This window comes from Nicotiana tabacum, chromosome 23 (genome assembly GCF_000715075.1).
Source record: "Nicotiana tabacum cultivar K326 chromosome 23, ASM71507v2, whole genome shotgun sequence".
Lineage (NCBI taxonomy): Eukaryota > Viridiplantae > Streptophyta > Magnoliopsida > Solanales > Solanaceae > Nicotiana > Nicotiana tabacum.
Window position 1 is genome coordinate 88,056,514 of NC_134102.1, and position 17,527 is coordinate 88,074,040.

The 17,527-nt window shown below is 41.4% G+C and overlaps 1 protein-coding gene across 2 annotated transcripts; it reads right to left on the bottom strand.

The window, feature by feature from the left end:
- Positions 1-4,264: 4,264 nt before the first annotated feature.
- On the bottom strand, positions 4,265-15,976 carry LOC107808828 (desmethyl-deoxy-podophyllotoxin synthase-like). 2 transcript variants are annotated; one of them, XM_075246925.1, is made up of 4 exons: positions 14,658-15,976; positions 13,750-13,926; positions 5,411-5,479; positions 4,265-4,498 (listed from the first exon to the last, which is right to left on the bottom strand). In XM_075246925.1, exons 1-3 carry the CDS (start codon positions 15,579-15,581, stop codon positions 5,435-5,437), a joined length of 1,146 nt encoding a protein of 381 aa, XP_075103026.1. In that variant the 5' UTR covers positions 15,582-15,976; the 3' UTR covers positions 4,265-4,498; positions 5,411-5,434. The 2 variants fall into 2 exon arrangements, with proteins under 2 accessions (XP_075103026.1, XP_016488877.2); XM_016633391.2 differs by lacking the exons at positions 4,265-4,498; positions 5,411-5,479 and having other exon boundaries at positions 12,992-13,926; positions 14,658-15,973.
- Positions 15,977-17,527: the final 1,551 nt, after the last annotated feature.

Below are 17,527 nucleotides of genomic sequence, written 5' to 3' on the forward strand. Positions count from 1 at the left end.
GTAAGTACCGTCTCATTGTTAGCTTCCATGTATTATTTGTTCCTTTGCCTTTTCTCATTGATGTCATTTTCCATGATGTAGCGGTTTCTTGGATGCCCATGCGATTCCCGACCTCGAGAGCTGGGTTTGGAATCTGGCCTCGGCCTCTACATACGACGAGCGCTCATGGCACGATTTATCAAAGGGCCGATGCGAGGCCAAGACTCATGGTAAACCTATTTTTTTGTGTATTTGATGATTTGATTAAGATGCCCTTCTTCTACTTATTCAGTTTTCTCTTGTACAGGCCTAGGCAAGGATGCGGTCATGAGGCCCCCGTCTGATGAGGAGGAGACTTCGACCCCAGTTCCGAAGCCGGCGAAGGATAAGAAGAGAAAAAGGACCTCAACCTCCAAGGATCCAAAGCCTAAAAATAATCCGGTTCGTAAGCCGAAGAAATACATCATTGCCCTACCTGCGGATATGATTCAACAGCTAAGGGAGGAAGAAGAAAAAGATGAAGATGATGGCTCTGAACTGGTGGCCCGAGCAAAGAAAACCATCGAGGCCCCAAAGTCCACTGAGTCGGTAGTGGTTGAGGAGATTCCGCCCCGAGCCGAGGGGGTCTTGGAAAAGGACTCGGGCAAAGTTCTCGAGTCATCGAAGATCGAAGATTCCTCTGACCAAGATGTGCAAAAGGCGGGTATGTCTGAAGGGGCCGGCTCCGAGGCCCTTCACAGCGAGGAGAACGCCCCAAGTGGCTCACTTGGGGCAATAGATATTAGAGATTTGCCGATTCTCCCTGCGTTTTCCGAGGAGGCAATTCAGGAGGCCCAAGCTATAAGGACTCCCGAAGTAGACGGGGCCCATGGAAGGGAGGCCCCCTTCCATGGTTACTTTATCGGGGTTGAGGATGCTACCGACCTGAGTGAAGCATCGAGTGTCTTCGATGAGGCTCAACAAGCCTTGAATCGGGTGAGTCTCAACTCCCTTTGTAGATATCATACTTAGTTTATTTCTTCTTCTTCTTCTTGTCTAATTTCCTTTCTTTTACCGTATAGGCTTTGACAATCTATTAGGAGGTGTTTCTAAAGTCTCGAGCAGAGCTGAGCCGATGTGAGGTCGACCTTCGAGGGCTCACGGAGGAGAGAAATGCCCTTAAACTTCTCAGTGGGCAAAAAGAAGAGGAGATCAAAGACGTCTGAGCCGAGTTGGCCAAGGCTCACCAAGATCAGACCGACCTGATCGAGCAGGTAATGAAAATCTTAAAAGCTCATGGGCTCGATTCCGGAACGGCGGCTAACATTTCAATCTCACATCTGCAGCACAAGGTCGAGAGGATCAAGTAGTTTCGCGAGGAGGTCAACATGATAAAGGCGGAGACCTTGGGGTGGAAAGAAAGTGTGGACCACTTTGCTGCTGAAAAAGAGGCTGCTCGAGCCCAATTGTCATCTGTCACGACCCGAAATTCCCACCTTCGGACCGTGATGGCGCCTAACATTTCACTTGTTAGGCAAGCCAACGTTAGAATAATATTATCCATTTTTAAAATAATTTTAAATTTATTAATAACAAGAAAACAAATGCGGAAGCAAAGTTTGAAATATAGTGAAATAATCCATCAAACAACGGTGTCTAAATACCATCCCAGAATTGGTGTCACAAGTGCACGAGCTTCTAGAATAAATACAAATAAAGGTCTGAATAAAATAAAGCTGTCTGGAAATAAACACACAGCCAAAGTAAAATAGATGGGGACTTCAGAACTGCGGACGTCATGCCGTTATACCTCAAGTCTCCTCTGGTAGCTGAAATCCAAGCAAGTCTATGGTACGCCGCTGGGACCAACACCAAAATCTGCACAAGAAGTGCAGAGTGTAGTATCAGTACAACCGACTCCATGTACTGGTAAGTGCTGAGCCTAACCTCGACGAAGTAGTGACGAGGCTAAGGCGGTTCACTTACCTTAACCTGTACGCAATATTAGTAACAACAACAATAATAGATATAAATCAAGTAATTCATTTATAATAATTGAAGGCAACTCAGCAGTCATAACCAATTATCATTTCCATTAATTCTGTTGCAGCGTGCAACCCGCTCTCACAATATATTCACATTCAATTCTGTTGCAGCGTGCAACCCGCTCTCACAATATATTCACATTCAGTTCTATTGTGGCGTGCAACCCGCTCCTCCAATATATTCATTTTAATCAAGTCTGTTATATATTTATTTCAATCAAGTATATATATAGACTTTTTAATAAGCCTGTTGCGCCGTGTAATCCGATCCTCCAATATTAACTTTTCATAAGTCTGTTGCGGCGTGCAACCCGATCCTCCAATATTAACTTTTCATAAGTCTGTTGCGGCGTGCAACCCGATCCTCCAATATTAACTTTTCATAAGTCTGTTGCGGCGTGCAACCCGATCCTCCAATATTAACTTTTAATAAGTCTGTTGCGGCGTGCAACCCGATCCTCCAATGTATCCATTTCAATCAATTCTTATAGAAGAAATTTCCTCTATAAATGCAACAATTAATATAAAATTATAAGACAATAAGTATACAACAATTATGATTTAATTATGAAACAAACAATGACAAATATTAAATTACTATAGAAATTAGGGAGAAAATAGGCAGTGTAATATTTAATATGCTAAATGTCAAATAATAATTAAATCACATAATTCAAATAACATGTAACAATTAATGCAGGAATTCAAGAATTAATATTTGACAAAGAATAAGAGAGAAATAATTATTATAATAATTAAATTATGATTTTTCAAGTAGGCAGGCAAACAAATAATTTGACGACGTATAGACGCTCGTCACCTCGCCTATACGTCGTTCACATGCAATTCACATGACAAATAAATTAAGGGTTCTATTCCCTCAAGTCAAGGTTAACCACGACACTTACCTCGCTTTGCAAATTCCAAATCAATGATTCAACCACAGCTTTTCCTTTTAAATTTGCCTTCGAAAGCTTCAAATCTATTCACAAATAATTCAATATATTCAATACTAATCATAGGAATTAATTCCATATGAATTTATAAATTTTTCGGATAAAAATCCGAAATTTATTAAAATATTCGGCAATGGGACCTACATCTCAAATCCCGAAAAAACTCACGAATACTGAACACTCGTTCTGATACGAGTTCAACCATACCAATTTTTTCCAATTCCGATATCAAATGGACCTTCAAATCTTAAATTTTTGTTTTTGGAGAATCTGTTGGTCTGCCAAGAACGTAAGACTGCCACCATCTACGGACTCTGCCCTCTAACTGAAAAGTAGCAAAGTCTACACCATGAGACTCCAATATCCTCATGTTGTAGAGTTTATCCGTACACCGATCAATGAAATCCTGGGGATCCTCATGTCGCTCACCCCCAAAGACAGGAGGATGTAGTCTAGTCCATCTGTCCAATAGTTTCTGAGGATCAGCGGTTGCAGCTGGCCTGGGCTCAGGTGTAGCTACTGCCACTGGCTGGGCTCCACCCACAGGTAGTGCACCCTAGGTCTAATATACAGCAGCTGCCTGTCTATGAGCCTGTGCGGTAGGGGTCTGTGCTCCGCCGCCCGCCTGGGATGTGGCTGGGTCTGCCGGAAATAAACCGGCCTGAGTCATATTGTCCATGAACCGCGGCATATGACCCATAACATCCTGGAATCCCGGTGCAGATGTGAAATCCACAGGAGCTGGCTCTGCCACAGGCACCTCATCATGTTCCTCAACAATGAGGTTCTCTGCTGGACCCACTGGCGGCATAACTGGAATAGTCTTGGGACGTCCTCTCCCTCTACCACGGGCTGGAGCCCTCCCTCGGCCTCAACAACTGGGGGAGTAGCTCTTCCCTAGTCTGGAACCTTATTAAAGTGCGTTCTCACCATTTGTGAGAGAATAAGAGAAGGATATTTAGTACTACATCAATTGCACGATGGAATATGAAGAAAGGTGGTTTCCTAGCACTCTATAGCCTCTCGAAGATAAGTACAGACATCTCCGTATCGATCCGCAAGACTCTATTAGGTTTGCTCATAACTTGTAAGACCTACGTGAACCTAGTGCTCTAATACCATGTTGTCACGACCCAATTTCACCTATAGGTCGTGATGGCGCCCAACATTATAGCTAGGCAAGCCAATAAATAAATTAAACATATATCAATTATTTTCAGAATAATTTTCTAAGTAATTTTTATTATTTTCTAGGAATATTAAAGAAATTTGAAAAGATACTGATTAACTTAATTCCAAGAAAATAATACAAATCCAAATTCTACCAATGTGTGTGCCAAGACCTGGTGTCACATGTGTATGAGCATCTAGTAGATTATACAAAACTCCAAAATCTGTCTGAAATAAAAATAGACAGAATAAAAATGCAAGAAAAGGCACTGGTAGCTGTAGAACGGCTCAGAAAGGCAGCTCACCACTATGCCTCTAGATAACGTGGATGTGCGATGATAGGTCCTCCACTAGTGCCTGTCTCAGATCCTGCATAAAAAGTGCAGCAAGTGTAGTATGAGTACGTAAACAACGTGTACCCAGTAAGTATCAAGCTTAATCTCGAAGTGGTAGAGATTAGATAGTCGACTTTGACACTGACTAAGGGTCGACAATATTAAATAGAATAAAATAGAATTTATTTAACTCAACATGATTCACAAAGTCAACAATAATTTTATTTAATCAGCAGAAATAATTAAATTTGTTCAAATGCAACAATTCTCAATACATTAATTAAATTCCTTCAATTCCAATAAATTTCCAATTTATCAATTTGCCTCATTTACAAGAATAACAATAATTCCTTAACAAACAGAGATAATAATTCGTTAAATTTCAAAGATTTCCAATTCATCAATTAGCTTCACAACTTGCAATAAACTATCAAGTATCGCGTAGTTATTATTATTAGGCACGATTTCTTTTGAGATCGTACGGCCTGATCCAGAGTGTCGTGTACACTGCCGAGGGACGTGCGACGCGATCCATAGATGCATCTATCCTGCCGAGGCGTTCGGCTCGCTCCACAAGAAAGGAGGACATATTATTTTGTATCTCCGGAAGGAGAGTATATTTATTATAAGATAAATCCGGGAGGAAGAACAATTTCTCTTAACAATTAATTAATTTAAACAGAAGATCAAGCACATGAGATTCACATCCTTTAATATTTTTATCTAACAATTCACATCATATATATATATATACACACACAAAGAATATAATTTACACAAGTAATTCATGCTTTGAGTCCTAAACTACCTGGACTTTATCATTAATAATAGCTACGCACGGACTCTCATCACCTCGTGCGTATGTAGCCCCCACAATTAGCAACAATTATTACTTTAATTACATATGGGGTAATTTCCCCCTCACAAGATTAGACAAGAGACTTACCTCGTCTTGCTCCAATTTAATCCACTAGTAGGCCTTTTTCACGATTATCCAGCTCTGTCTGGCTTGAATCTAGCCAAAATAATTCGATACAATCACTAAACCAATTATAGAAATCAATTCCATAAAAAAATACTACATTTTCAATAAAAATCCGAAATTAATCAAAAGTTTGTTTGTGGGTCTCACATCTCAGAATCCTGTGAAAGTTACGAAATCCGATAACCCATTCAATTACAAGTCCAACCATACCAGTTTCACTCCAATCGGACTCCGGATCGACACCGAAATCTCAAAAATTTATTTCTATGAGATTTCTAAAATTTTTCAAATTTTAATCTCAAAACACTAATTAAATGGTGAAAACAATGATATATTTGTGTATATAGATCAAATCCGAGTTAGAATCACTTACCCCAATGTCTTTCCTAGAAAATCTGACAAAAGTCGCCTCTACTCAACTCAAGTTCGTCAAAAATGGCAAATGGGACGAAATTCCCTCCTTTATAGATCTGCCCAAGCAGCCTTCGGAACTGGGCCTCGATCGTAGCTTCAATCATGGCCCTCGATCGTGGCTTCAATCATGGCTCTCAAGCCTGGGCCTCGATCGTGGCTTCGATCATGGCCCTCGAGCCTGGGCCTCGATCGTAACTTCGATCATGGCCCTCGAGCTGGGCTCGATATCAGGGCTCGATCCTGAGCCTCGTCCCTGGCTTTGACACTAGCCGTCGACCCTGGGCTCGATATCTGGGCTCGATCCTGGGCACGATCACAGCCCAGAATATCCAGTAGAAGAGAAAAATTACAGCAGCTTTTTAAGTCCAACTTTTGATCCGTTAACCATCTGAAATTCACCCGAGGCCATCAGGACCTCAACCAAATATACCAACAAGTCCTAAAATATTATACGAACTTATTTGAAATCTCAAATCACACAAAACAACGCTAATTCTATTTTGCACTGATACATTGTGCACTGAAAAGTCCTAAAACATCATACGAACTTATGAATCATACTCCAATTCAAGCTTAATGAAACTTAAGATTTTCAACTTCTACATTAGGTACCGAAACCTATCAAATCAAGTCCGATTGACCTCAAACTTTGCACACAAGTCATAAATGACATAACAGAGTTATGAAAATTTTCGGAACTGGATTCCGACTCCGATATCAAAAAGTCAACTCCCCACTCAAACTTCCAAATTTAAATTCCTATTTTAGCCATTTCAAGCCTAATTTAACTACGGACTTCCAAATAAAATTACGAATACGCTCCTAAGTCCAAAATCACCATACAGAGCTGTTGGAATCGTCAAAATTCTATTCCGAGGTCATTTTCTCAAAATATTGACCGAAGTCAAACTTGGCTTTTTAAAGCCAACTTAAGGAACCAAGTGTTCCGATTTCAATCCAAACACGTCCAAATCCTGAACCAACCATCCCCGCAAGTCATAATTTAATATAAGCACATATAAGGAGTTTTATTTAGGGGAACGGGGTTTTAAAAGTCAAAATGACCGGTTGGGTCATTACAGCTTTAATAAGCGCCTCTAGAAAACTAAAACCATATTTCCAATGTCATCTAATATGTGTTGTGTCAACTTATCCTCTTAGAAACGTTTTACACAAACCCGTACTTTCGGGTCGACTGGCCAAATTGGCCATGGAAATCAGTGGGTACGATATTGAGTATCGACCTCGTACCGCCATCAAGTCTCAAATTTTGGCAAACTTCGTGGATGACTTCACGCCGGCCCTCGTACCCGAGGTCCAAAAAGAACTACTGATAAAATTGGGTACATATTCGGGGGTCTGGACCCTATTTACGGACAGTGCTTTGAACGCGAAGGGGTCCGGACTAGGCATCGTGCTGAAATCACCCACGAGTAGTATAGTTAGACAATCTATCAAAACTACACTATGGACTAACAATGAGGCCGAGTATAAGGCCATGGTTGCAAGTCTTGAACAAGCTAAAAGCTTGGGAGCGGAGGTCATAGAAGCCAAATGCGATTCCCTCCTCGTGGTAAACCAAGTTAATGAGACTTTTGAAGTTCGAGAAGATCGAATGCAAAGGTACCTAGATAAACTACATGTGGATTTACATCGATTTAAGGAATGGACATTGCAACATGTACCTCGAGAACAGAACGGCGAGGCCGATGCTTTTGCCAATCTAGGTTCGTCGGTCGAAGACGACGAACTCAACTCGAGGACTATCATACAACTCATGAGATCGGTGATAGAAGAAGGCCACACCGAAATAAACTCCACAAGCTAGACCTGGGATTGGAGGAACAAGTACGTAGAATACTTAAAAAGCGGGAAGCTCCTATTGGATCCAAAGAAGTCGAGAGCTATGCACACAAAAGTAGCACGGTTCACTTTGTTCAAAGACGGAACACTATTCAGAAGGATGTTCGATGGACCGTTGGCAATATGTTTGGGACCTGGGGATACCGACTGCATCCTACGAGAAATTCATGAGGGCACTTGTGGAAATAATTCCGGTGCTGAATCGCTAGTCCACAAAGTAATCAGAGCAGGGTACTACTGGGCCGATATGGAGAAGGATGAAAAGGAGTTCCTTCGAAAATGCGATAAATGCCAAAGGCATGCGCCAATGATTCACCAGCCCGGAGAGAAGCTCCATTCGGTATTATCCCCATGGCCATTCATGAAATGGGGAATGGACATCGTCGGCCCTCTTCCATCAGCCCCAGGTAAAGCTCAGTTTATTTTATTTATGACTGATTAATTTTTTAAGTGGGTTGAAGCACAAGCTTATGAGAAAGTCAGAGAAAAAGAAGCCATAGACTTCATTTGGGATCACATCATATGTCGATTCGGGATGCCCTCTGAGATCGTATGAGATAATGGAAAGAAATTCGTCGGCAGCAAAGTGACTAAATTTCTCAAGGATCACAAGATCAAAAGAATCCTATCGACACCTTACCATCCCAGTGAAAACGGACAAGCCGAATCAACCAACAAAACCATCACTCAGAACCTCAACAAGAGATTGACCGACGCCAAAGGGAGGTGGAGAGAGATACTGCCCGAGGTTCTATGGGCATACCGCACAATATTAAAATCTAATACTGGAGCAACACTGTTCTCGTTAGTCTAGGCGCCGAAGCTCTAATCCCGGTCAAAGTCAGAGAACCTAGCATCAGATTTCGATGTGCAATGGAGGATTCGAATAACGAGGTCATGAATACAAGCCTTGAATTGTTGGACGAAAGATGCGAAGCCGCCCTGGTCCGATTGGCCGCCCAAAAACAACGGATCGAAAGGTATTACAATCAAAGAGCCAATCTTCAGCATTTTAACATCGGGGACTTGGTGCTAAGAAAAGTCACCCTCAACACCCGGAATCCCAATGAATGTAAACTAGGTCCAAACTAGGAAGGGTCATACCAGGTTCTCGGAATCACCGGGAAGGGATCCTATAAGCTCGGCACGATGAATGGCGAATAACTACAGAGCAATTGGAACATATCGTACCTAAAATGATACTACTGCTAAGGTACGATCCCTTCTATTGTCATTTATATTTTAAACTAACTTTTGAAGGTGTTAGATCGGAAACAGCTGTGGCCTCCTCGGCGCGAAGTCTTTAGGTCTGAAAGCACGCGTTGCACTCTTTTTCCCTTAGACCAATTTTGTCCCAATTGGGTTTTCCGACGAGGTTTTAAACGAGGCAACCATTAATCGTGCTAACTTAGAACAGTTCAACAGTATTCAAGGTTTCTTTACAGTCAACCTCGAATACTGCGGGGCATTACCCTCGAATGTTAACTTTGTTGCGAGGTTTTAAACGAGGCAACCATTGATCGTGCCCGCATAGTTTGCTCGAGCCCTGACACAGAACATGTACGCATGTATAATCAACTATAATGAGAAGTAATTTACTTGCCTATATTTCATGCCTTAGAAAAAATTTTCTACTTTACAATTTCATACTCTCAATCTATTATGAAAACAGGCTTAAGGGCCTATCATAGCCACAGTTTGGATAATTACCCCCACGCTCGGGGACCGCCGTCCGAAAAATAAACGAGATCGAATTATTAAAACTTCAAAGATCATAAGACCTTTTAGGAAACTCTCGATCTTTATAGGCCACGGCCACGGCCACCCCACTCGGGGACTGACATTTCGGGCAAGCTTGAATTAAAATGAGAATATAAGCCCAAGGGGAAAATCCCTAACTAAAGAGGCTACGGACAAATTCATGCGGTTCAGAGATGTCCGAACTCCGTAATAAAATAGGCCTTCGAATTCTTTCATAAACCAGTTAGATAGGCTACCCCCGGCAAAATCATAAAAGGTTTCGATAATATCAAGCCTCGAAAACTCTATTGAATACAAAATTGTTCGAACTATCGAACAGTTCCTTATTTCATGCTAAGGCATTACAATTTTGCAAATGCAAATGATACAAAAACCTTTCAAGCCGAAAAGGGAAGAAAGCCATAAATAATCTTTTTACAAGGCCATATCGGCCTAATATAAGAGCCTAAGGGCTATTTTCGCTTTGAGTTCGACCATCCTCGCTCAAATAAAAAACCTAAGGTTTTCCTCACTTCAGGTTTGATCAAACACTCACTTGATCATAAAGGTTGTACTAGTTCGGTTTCGAACAGATTGTCCGAGCCTCGAACCTTATACGATTCCATAATTTTATAAGGCAGGAAAAAAGGAAAAGTGACAACTGATTCATAAGCCATGGAAAGGGAGAGGTTTCATATATTCGTCAAAATATTTTACAAGGGCCATATAGCCCGAACAAGAATTCTTTACAAAGGTCAGACGGCATCGACAGAAAAACAAAATATCACTAAGCCTAAGCAGCATGGTCCTTGTCGGAGGAAGTATCTTCGCCCTCGGAATCCTCTACACCAGACCTACTCAAATTCTCGGAGTCTTCCTCGGGATAAACCAGCTTCCGAGCATTTGTTTCCTCTGCCCTGGCAACCTCGATTTCAGCAGATATATCAAAACTTTGATCACGGGCCCCCTCAAGAGCCTCTCTTCGAGCCTGCCACTTCTTATGGTCCACCATGCTCTTGGCCTGCTCTAGGGTGGCTTCTGTATCGACTTTGTATTTGGTCGCATTAGCTTGGGCCTTAATATCACCGCCGCCTCAGACCTGGCCTCCTCGAGCTCTTTGGCCAAGTTGGCCAAAATAGGATTCAAGCTCCTCGACTCTCTTTGCCTGAACCAAGGCATTCTCCCTTACAGCCCGAAGCTGAGACTCGGCCAACCCCAGCTCTGCTTGGATGGCCTCCTTCTGTACAGCCAAAATGTCCATACACCCCTTGAACTCTTCAGCCTCGGCTCGTACCTTATCTATTTGCCTTTGGAGGTCCTTGCTCTGTTCGAGCCTCTGTCGAACCTGCAGAATTAGCTCATTAGTTGTTATCTCCAACTCATCCTCACTATCATGAAGGACTCAGAATACCTGCTCGGCCATCTCAGCATGCTCATCTCGAGCCGCCACCAAGTATACCTGAAGCTTGTAGGTATCACATTTCTCTGTAAGGCCCTGAACCTCGGCCTTACACTTTTCTCAGATTCGAAGAAAAGCCTCATGATGCAACAACGAATCCTACAATAAAGGAGGAAAAATGTTAGAATTTTCTACAATTCAAAGTTATAAAGAGATAATGGAACGACCCTCGAGCTTACCCGATTCAGAGCATGTTGGGCCTCGTTGAACAAGCAAGTGACTTCCATTTCATCCATCTTGGCTTGGTCCTCTTCGGTGACCAAGCATCGGAGATAACTAGCCACCCCTACGGGGGCAGAGAAAACTCGAGCATCCTCCGGGACGGAGATGATAAGTTGCCGCTTACCCCCGGGATCAACACTGGGGGCGGGGAATTGGCTGGTCAGTTTAAAGCTCGAGGAAGCCTCACTCGAGCTCTTCCTCGGTACATCCAAGTCACCCAGACCGGTGACATCCTCTACCTCAGCAAAATAACCATGGAAACAATCTTCCTCTCTGTGGGCTCCTTCCCCGTAACAAGTCTCCGCAGCCTGAGCGTCATGTATCATCGAATCAGAAATTGGAGGGAAGGAGGGGGAGTCCCCGATCTTTATTGACCTAAGTGGGTCGTGCGAGGCATTGCCTCTGTTCTGGGGAACCTCGAGCCTGATTTTTGCACCAGCATCGATTGCCTCCTCGGTAGCATTCCCACCTCGAGGTGAAGTATCTTCGGCTTTTTCTGGATCGAGCTCATCAGGCCGAGGCAAAGCAGTTTCGGCTCCCGACAACCCAGTGGTTCCTTGAATCTCAGTACCAGCTTGCAGACGAGTCCCCAGTCTGGAATCTTCTTCTTCATCATCTCCATTTTCAGCCTCATCCCTCAGCCGTTTGACTGACTTTATAGTTAGGCGGATGACTTCCCCCCAGGCTTACGGGACCTCCTAGCCAGTCTTTTCTTTTCCGGGCCCGAAGATCTCGGAGCCTCTTTTCTTTTCTTCTCTTTGGCCTGATTAGGGGCTGGCTATGGAAGAAGTGCCTCTTCTTCAGCGGAGGGGGGCCTCATTGCTACGTCTTTCCCCAGGCCAACAAAAGGAAAAAGATGAGTAAGTCCTATGTGAAGCCCGAATGAAAACCGTTCTAAGAAAAGAAGATTACCATGGTTACGGGCCACCCACCGACCCTTTGATAACTCCATCCAAGCATGCTCGGAGTAAGACTTTTGCGACAGTAAACCCTCGACCCATTACTTCAGGTCGGGGATCACTTCCGGCACGACGGCCACAAATACAAAAAAAAAACTTAGATGAGGAAAGAAGATGAGAAGTAAAACAAAATATTCAAGGCAAAGCAATACTTACGATTCATGTTCCATTTTTCAGGGAAAGGCATGTCCTCGGCAGATATCAGGTCTGAGTTCTTTATTCGGACAAACCGAACTATCCAACCTCGATCTCGGGTCTCATCTATGCTCGAGAACGGGGGTTTGGTGGCTCGGCGGTAAAGCTTGATCAAGCCTCCTCGATAAAGTCGGGGGCTGTAGAGACGCATAAGATGATCAAGGGTAAATGGATGCCCCTCGATCTTGCTTGCAAAAACTCGGAGGAGGATCACGATCCTCCAGAATGATGGATGAATTTGGCCAAAAGTGACATTGTACCTCTTGCAAAAGGCGACGATGACGGGGTCCAAGGGACCTACGTGAAGGGGTAAGTATAGACACTCAGATACCCCTCCACATGAGTGGTGATAGATTCCTCGAGGGTAGGAACTACTACATCTTTGCCTACCCAGTTGCACTCTTCCTTCACCTTCTCGGGGATGTCTTCGGTGATTGTACATATGTATCTCGACATCGGTTCGCATCGACCCGGTGTCGAGGGTGTATTCTCTACCTTAAAATCGAAAGCAGTGGGCACCTTGTCGGAATGAAGTCCTCAAGGGGATGCTCTGCAGCGGCTCCATCGCCGACGGGCCTTAAAGAAGAAGCGATTTCCTTGTGTGGAACGGTTTTTGAAGTCTTAGCCATTCTTATAAGTGGAGAAGAATGAAATGGAGGAAGAATGCTTGGTGTTTTGCGATGAAACAAGTAAGGAAATTGAAACTACTTATAAGTTTAATTGTTATCCAATTTAAGGGTAAACACACTTACATTTTACAACACCAACAAAGTTATAAATTAAATGTACAACATAAGTGCAATGTTTTGTCGTGGTGATCCTGAGAAAACAACATTGAGAACTAGATTATGAGACTAACTTTTAGCAACTCATAGGTACTCCTTTTGAATTAAAATTTATAATGCTCGAGTAGATTGATTGAGATAGTTGGGTTGTATTTCGTTCTAGTAGTACGAGTCGTCACTAGAATTCAACTAACCACTGAACTAATACGAATCCGTCGTCCTATTTACAGGAACGTAAGGGGAGGCAATCAAGCACAACTTAGTTTTTCTTTCAAGACTCGTACTAAATTTCTCAGTCATGTCTAATTCTTGAGGACTCATCCCACTGGGAAGTTTCCAGTCAAAATGATAGAGCAATAATGCTAGAGAAACTTCCACACTCGCCATTCCAAAGGATATTCCTGGGCATATTCTTCTTCCTGCACCAAATGGCGTGTACTCAAAATGAGTTGGTACGCTTTCAATTGGACTACCATCAAACCTATCCGGATCAAATGTTTCCGGATTTTCCCAGTGTTTTGGATCTCTTCCAACTGCCCATAGATTTAGTAGCACTAAGGTTTTATTTGGTATTGTATATCCGTCGATCTCACTCTCCTCCCTGGATTCTCTAGCGAATGAAAGAGGACCTGGGGGATGAATTCTTAGAGTTTCCTTGATTACCATTCTCAAGTACGTTAGCTTTTGAATGTGACTTTGATCGATCCTTTCTGTTCCCAACTTGTAGACTTGTCTCACTTCAGCTTGTGCTTTCTTCATCATTTTCGGATTCTTTACCAATTCTGAAAAAGCCCACAACATGGCTGTTGCTGAGGTTGAAGTTCCAGCTACAAACAACTCCTGCCAGTGCATTCATTCAAATTTATAATAAGGACGACCCCAAGAATACGAAACGCTTCATTTGTACCATTTTTATAGGAAGGTGTTTGATTGGACTCTAAATTCAAGAAATAAATGAAGATTTTTAACACATAAACTAAATATATGGAAGATACCAAAATCTCTCTTACTACCAATAATTACATGTGTAGTGGTTAGGGTTTCACGTGTCTTTTCATTTTGTGTCTCCTAATAAAAGATAAATTTTTATATAAAGTGGGGTAAAATTAGGATGCTAATAGTAAATATTTAAAAGAAAGTGCACATGTCATATAGAATGGACATTAATAATAACATATGAAATAGTATAAAGTAAAAATAGTTGGCGGAGCCCCCCCACATATATATATATATATATATATATACACTCAGCATTGTATGGGTGCCAGTCCAACTAATCCACCAACTCCGTCAATGATAGGTCATGATAAACCAATGGTTATAGATTCAAAATCCACAAACGGAAAATATAAAACACATGAAGTCAAGGTTCTAAGATTATTATTTCTCTTTACTTTATCGCCCTCCTACTTAAGCAATCAACGGCTCTCAGATAAATCTAACAAATTGTAGTACAAACTTGATGCACATAAGTTATTTATTCTGTCCAATAGACTTGCGATTAAAGGAGAAGAATTAATGAGTGGTAACAAAAAAAATGGGAGAAATTAAGACAAGAAGAGGCTACTTACAAAGACTGTAGCATTGATAACATTCCTAGTAATAGGAATCGGAAAATCTTTGCTTTCCTTAAGTCTCAGAAGTACATCCACAATATCTTCCTCTATTTGCTTGCCATCACCATCACCATCAGTTCCTCTCTTCAATTCATGTTCACGTATAATTTGTTCAACAATATGATCAGCCTTCTGATGCATTTTCGTTAATTTTCGCTTTAGGCCACTAATTAATTGAACTATTTTCCAGGAAGGAAAAAGATCAGCTGCACTGAATATTCCCGCGAAGCTTACGAATTCTTTCATTACCATTAAAAATGACTCCTGATCTGTACATGCTGTCCTACCAACAGCAGCTTTACAAGTGATAGCAAATTGCAACAAACTCAGTCTTTCATTCAAGTCAATGGGTTTCCCTACTTCTGCAGCTGCAATTGACTTAACCAGATCACGCACCTCGTCAAACATCATAGGAACAAACGAGTGGATCCTCTTCAGACCAAGGAGTTCCGAGTTACAAATTTTGCGCATCTGTCTCCAGAAGTCACCGTATGGAGCGAATGCCATATCAGAAAAACCGTACATCATTATCTTCCCAACGAAAAGCTCTGGCCGGTTAGAGAAAGTGAGATCATGTGTTTTGAAAAATTGTCTGGAAACTTCAGCAGATGAAACTACAAGAACCAAACGTTGACCGAGCTTTAGGTGCATCAAAGGTCCGTACTTAGCTGCTAATTTACTCAGAGCAACATGTGGTTGGAACTCAGATGATCCGAGGCAGAGCAGTTGGTGCAAGTTCCCGATCAGTGGGAGCTTCCTCGGCCCTGGTGGCAATTTCTGCTTACTCTTAGCATATTTGTTGTACCCTTTGATTATTATGAAACATAAGGGTAACAGTACAAGGAAAATGGAAACGAAGAAAGATGTCTGGATTTCCATGGGAATCTGAAGAAAGATTGAGAGGTTCACAAAAACCAAGTCTGCTTAGCTTGCCAGGTTTTTGAGACGTCTTCTTTCTGATTTCCTCACTCCACTGTTATATGGTCATACAGTATAACTTATTTAACTTACATATGCCCACTGATAGCACAAAAGATTTTTACATTATCATGTCATTCAAAAGATAAACACTTTATAAAAAAAATGATATGTTAGTATTTTGAAGCTTGATTAATGCGGTTTACATCTTCTGTATAGTTTGCGAGCTATTACACAATAAGCAAGTTACTCAGTGCGCACTCAAAGAGTAGCGACTCCGGGTCCTTGGGAACTTTTCCCTGATAGTGTAAAATAATTCATATTAATAAACTAGGGGACAATCAGATAGCACCGAGCGGAGCAAAGGGAAGGAGACTAATTTAAAATTTTGTTTTGGTGTATGGCCAAATATATTGAAGAAAGTATTGGGAGTTGAAGATTTATAAATTTGTAATGGTGAGCCACGCTTACTCAAATTTAATATTTCTCGTTCCTAACCGATCGAATCTTCTGGTTTCACGTGGTGTGAAGATTAGATTAAAATAAAAAGGGCTGTTATGACTACATTAAATTGTGTGTACATTTTAAGTTTTTTAAGAAGCTTAAATAAACTAAGCTTTCTTCTGAAGAGGCTTACCGTGAAACAAGTAAGTTGTAAGTAGCTCATACAAATAGATTGAAAGCAATCGGAAAGGATTGTAATCAACTTATTACACGCAACTTGCTTTCTTATGTAAATAGAGAGTAATAAATTGTTTCAATTTGAAAAAATAATAATACATTACTTTGTCTTTCTCTATATATTCACTCTCTTCACTTGCTTTATATCTTATAGCACGTTATTAGCCTCAGTCTCTACTATTATTTCTATGATGATTACTTCTGTTTACCCTCAAAATCGGATAACAATTTAATTTATATGTGGTTTTAAGAATACGTGATCTAACTTGATACAAATTGAGAAATCATATTACTATTGAAATTAATGATAGAAAAGTAAATGCAAACCACACAAGTTGAACAATCTTGGCGTTGAAGGTTGGTCACCCTCGAGTCAAAAATGCCTTAATCGATACCGAAACAGAATGATGCGATAATAAGAACTAGTAATACCAATATATTGCTTTGGGATGCGTGTTACAATATGTCCAATGAATTATCATACCCCCCTTTATATAGTAGAGGAGTCTTTCTGTAGGTACATTTCTATAAAAGGTAAAAATCTCTTGTTTTGCTAATTGTCGGTTCCTTGCCGATATACGCCGAGATTCCTACCGTAATATCCGTCCGGTCGCAGATATTTCGGTCTTCTGTTTATTATTTTCGAGCTCGCTCGAGGCTAAGGTCAATTCCGGACTCAACGTTCCTCGAAGACAAGTCTTCCGACCTCAGGTTCTAGCTCGATGAGACTCGAGGTCAATCTCCAGTCCGTGGTCGCCATGTTCTAAGCCAAATTTACAAAGTTGTAGTCGAGCTAGACTTTGATCGTATACAGATAGTCCCCTCAATTTTCAGAGAGTAGACGATGAGAAACGACATGAACTTCTGATCCTGATCTCGATATTTTGTGATAGAAACGACAAAACAGTCAAAACGTCTCGTTAGTTAAGTCTTAATGGCATTAAATGCCTGTCAGTTCCCGGTCGGCCACTCCCAGATATGAACAGTCCTCGAGAAACTATAAATACCCCCTCATTATCTCATTCAAACTTTACTTTCAAAACTTCTGCCCTCGTACCTTAAAAATTTCAATATTCCCAAACATCAATTTTCTGATTACTCCGAAATCGCTTTACAAAAACTTATGTTCTTTACCCGAAATTATCAAGCATATCCTTTTAACTTCCTCTATTTCCTCAACTTTTCAAAAAAAAAAATGGCGAAGACCTCAAAGTCCATTCCCCAAA

Coding starts and splice junctions, on each gene's coding strand:
- LOC107808828 (XM_016633391.2), bottom strand. CDS start 15,581: ATGGAAATCCAGACATCTTTCTTCGTTTCCATTTTCCTTGTACTGTTA. Junction 13,927..14,657: donor TTATCAATGCTACAGTCTTT/GTAAGTAGCCTC, acceptor ATGCACTGGCAG/GAGTTGTTTGTAGCTGGAAC.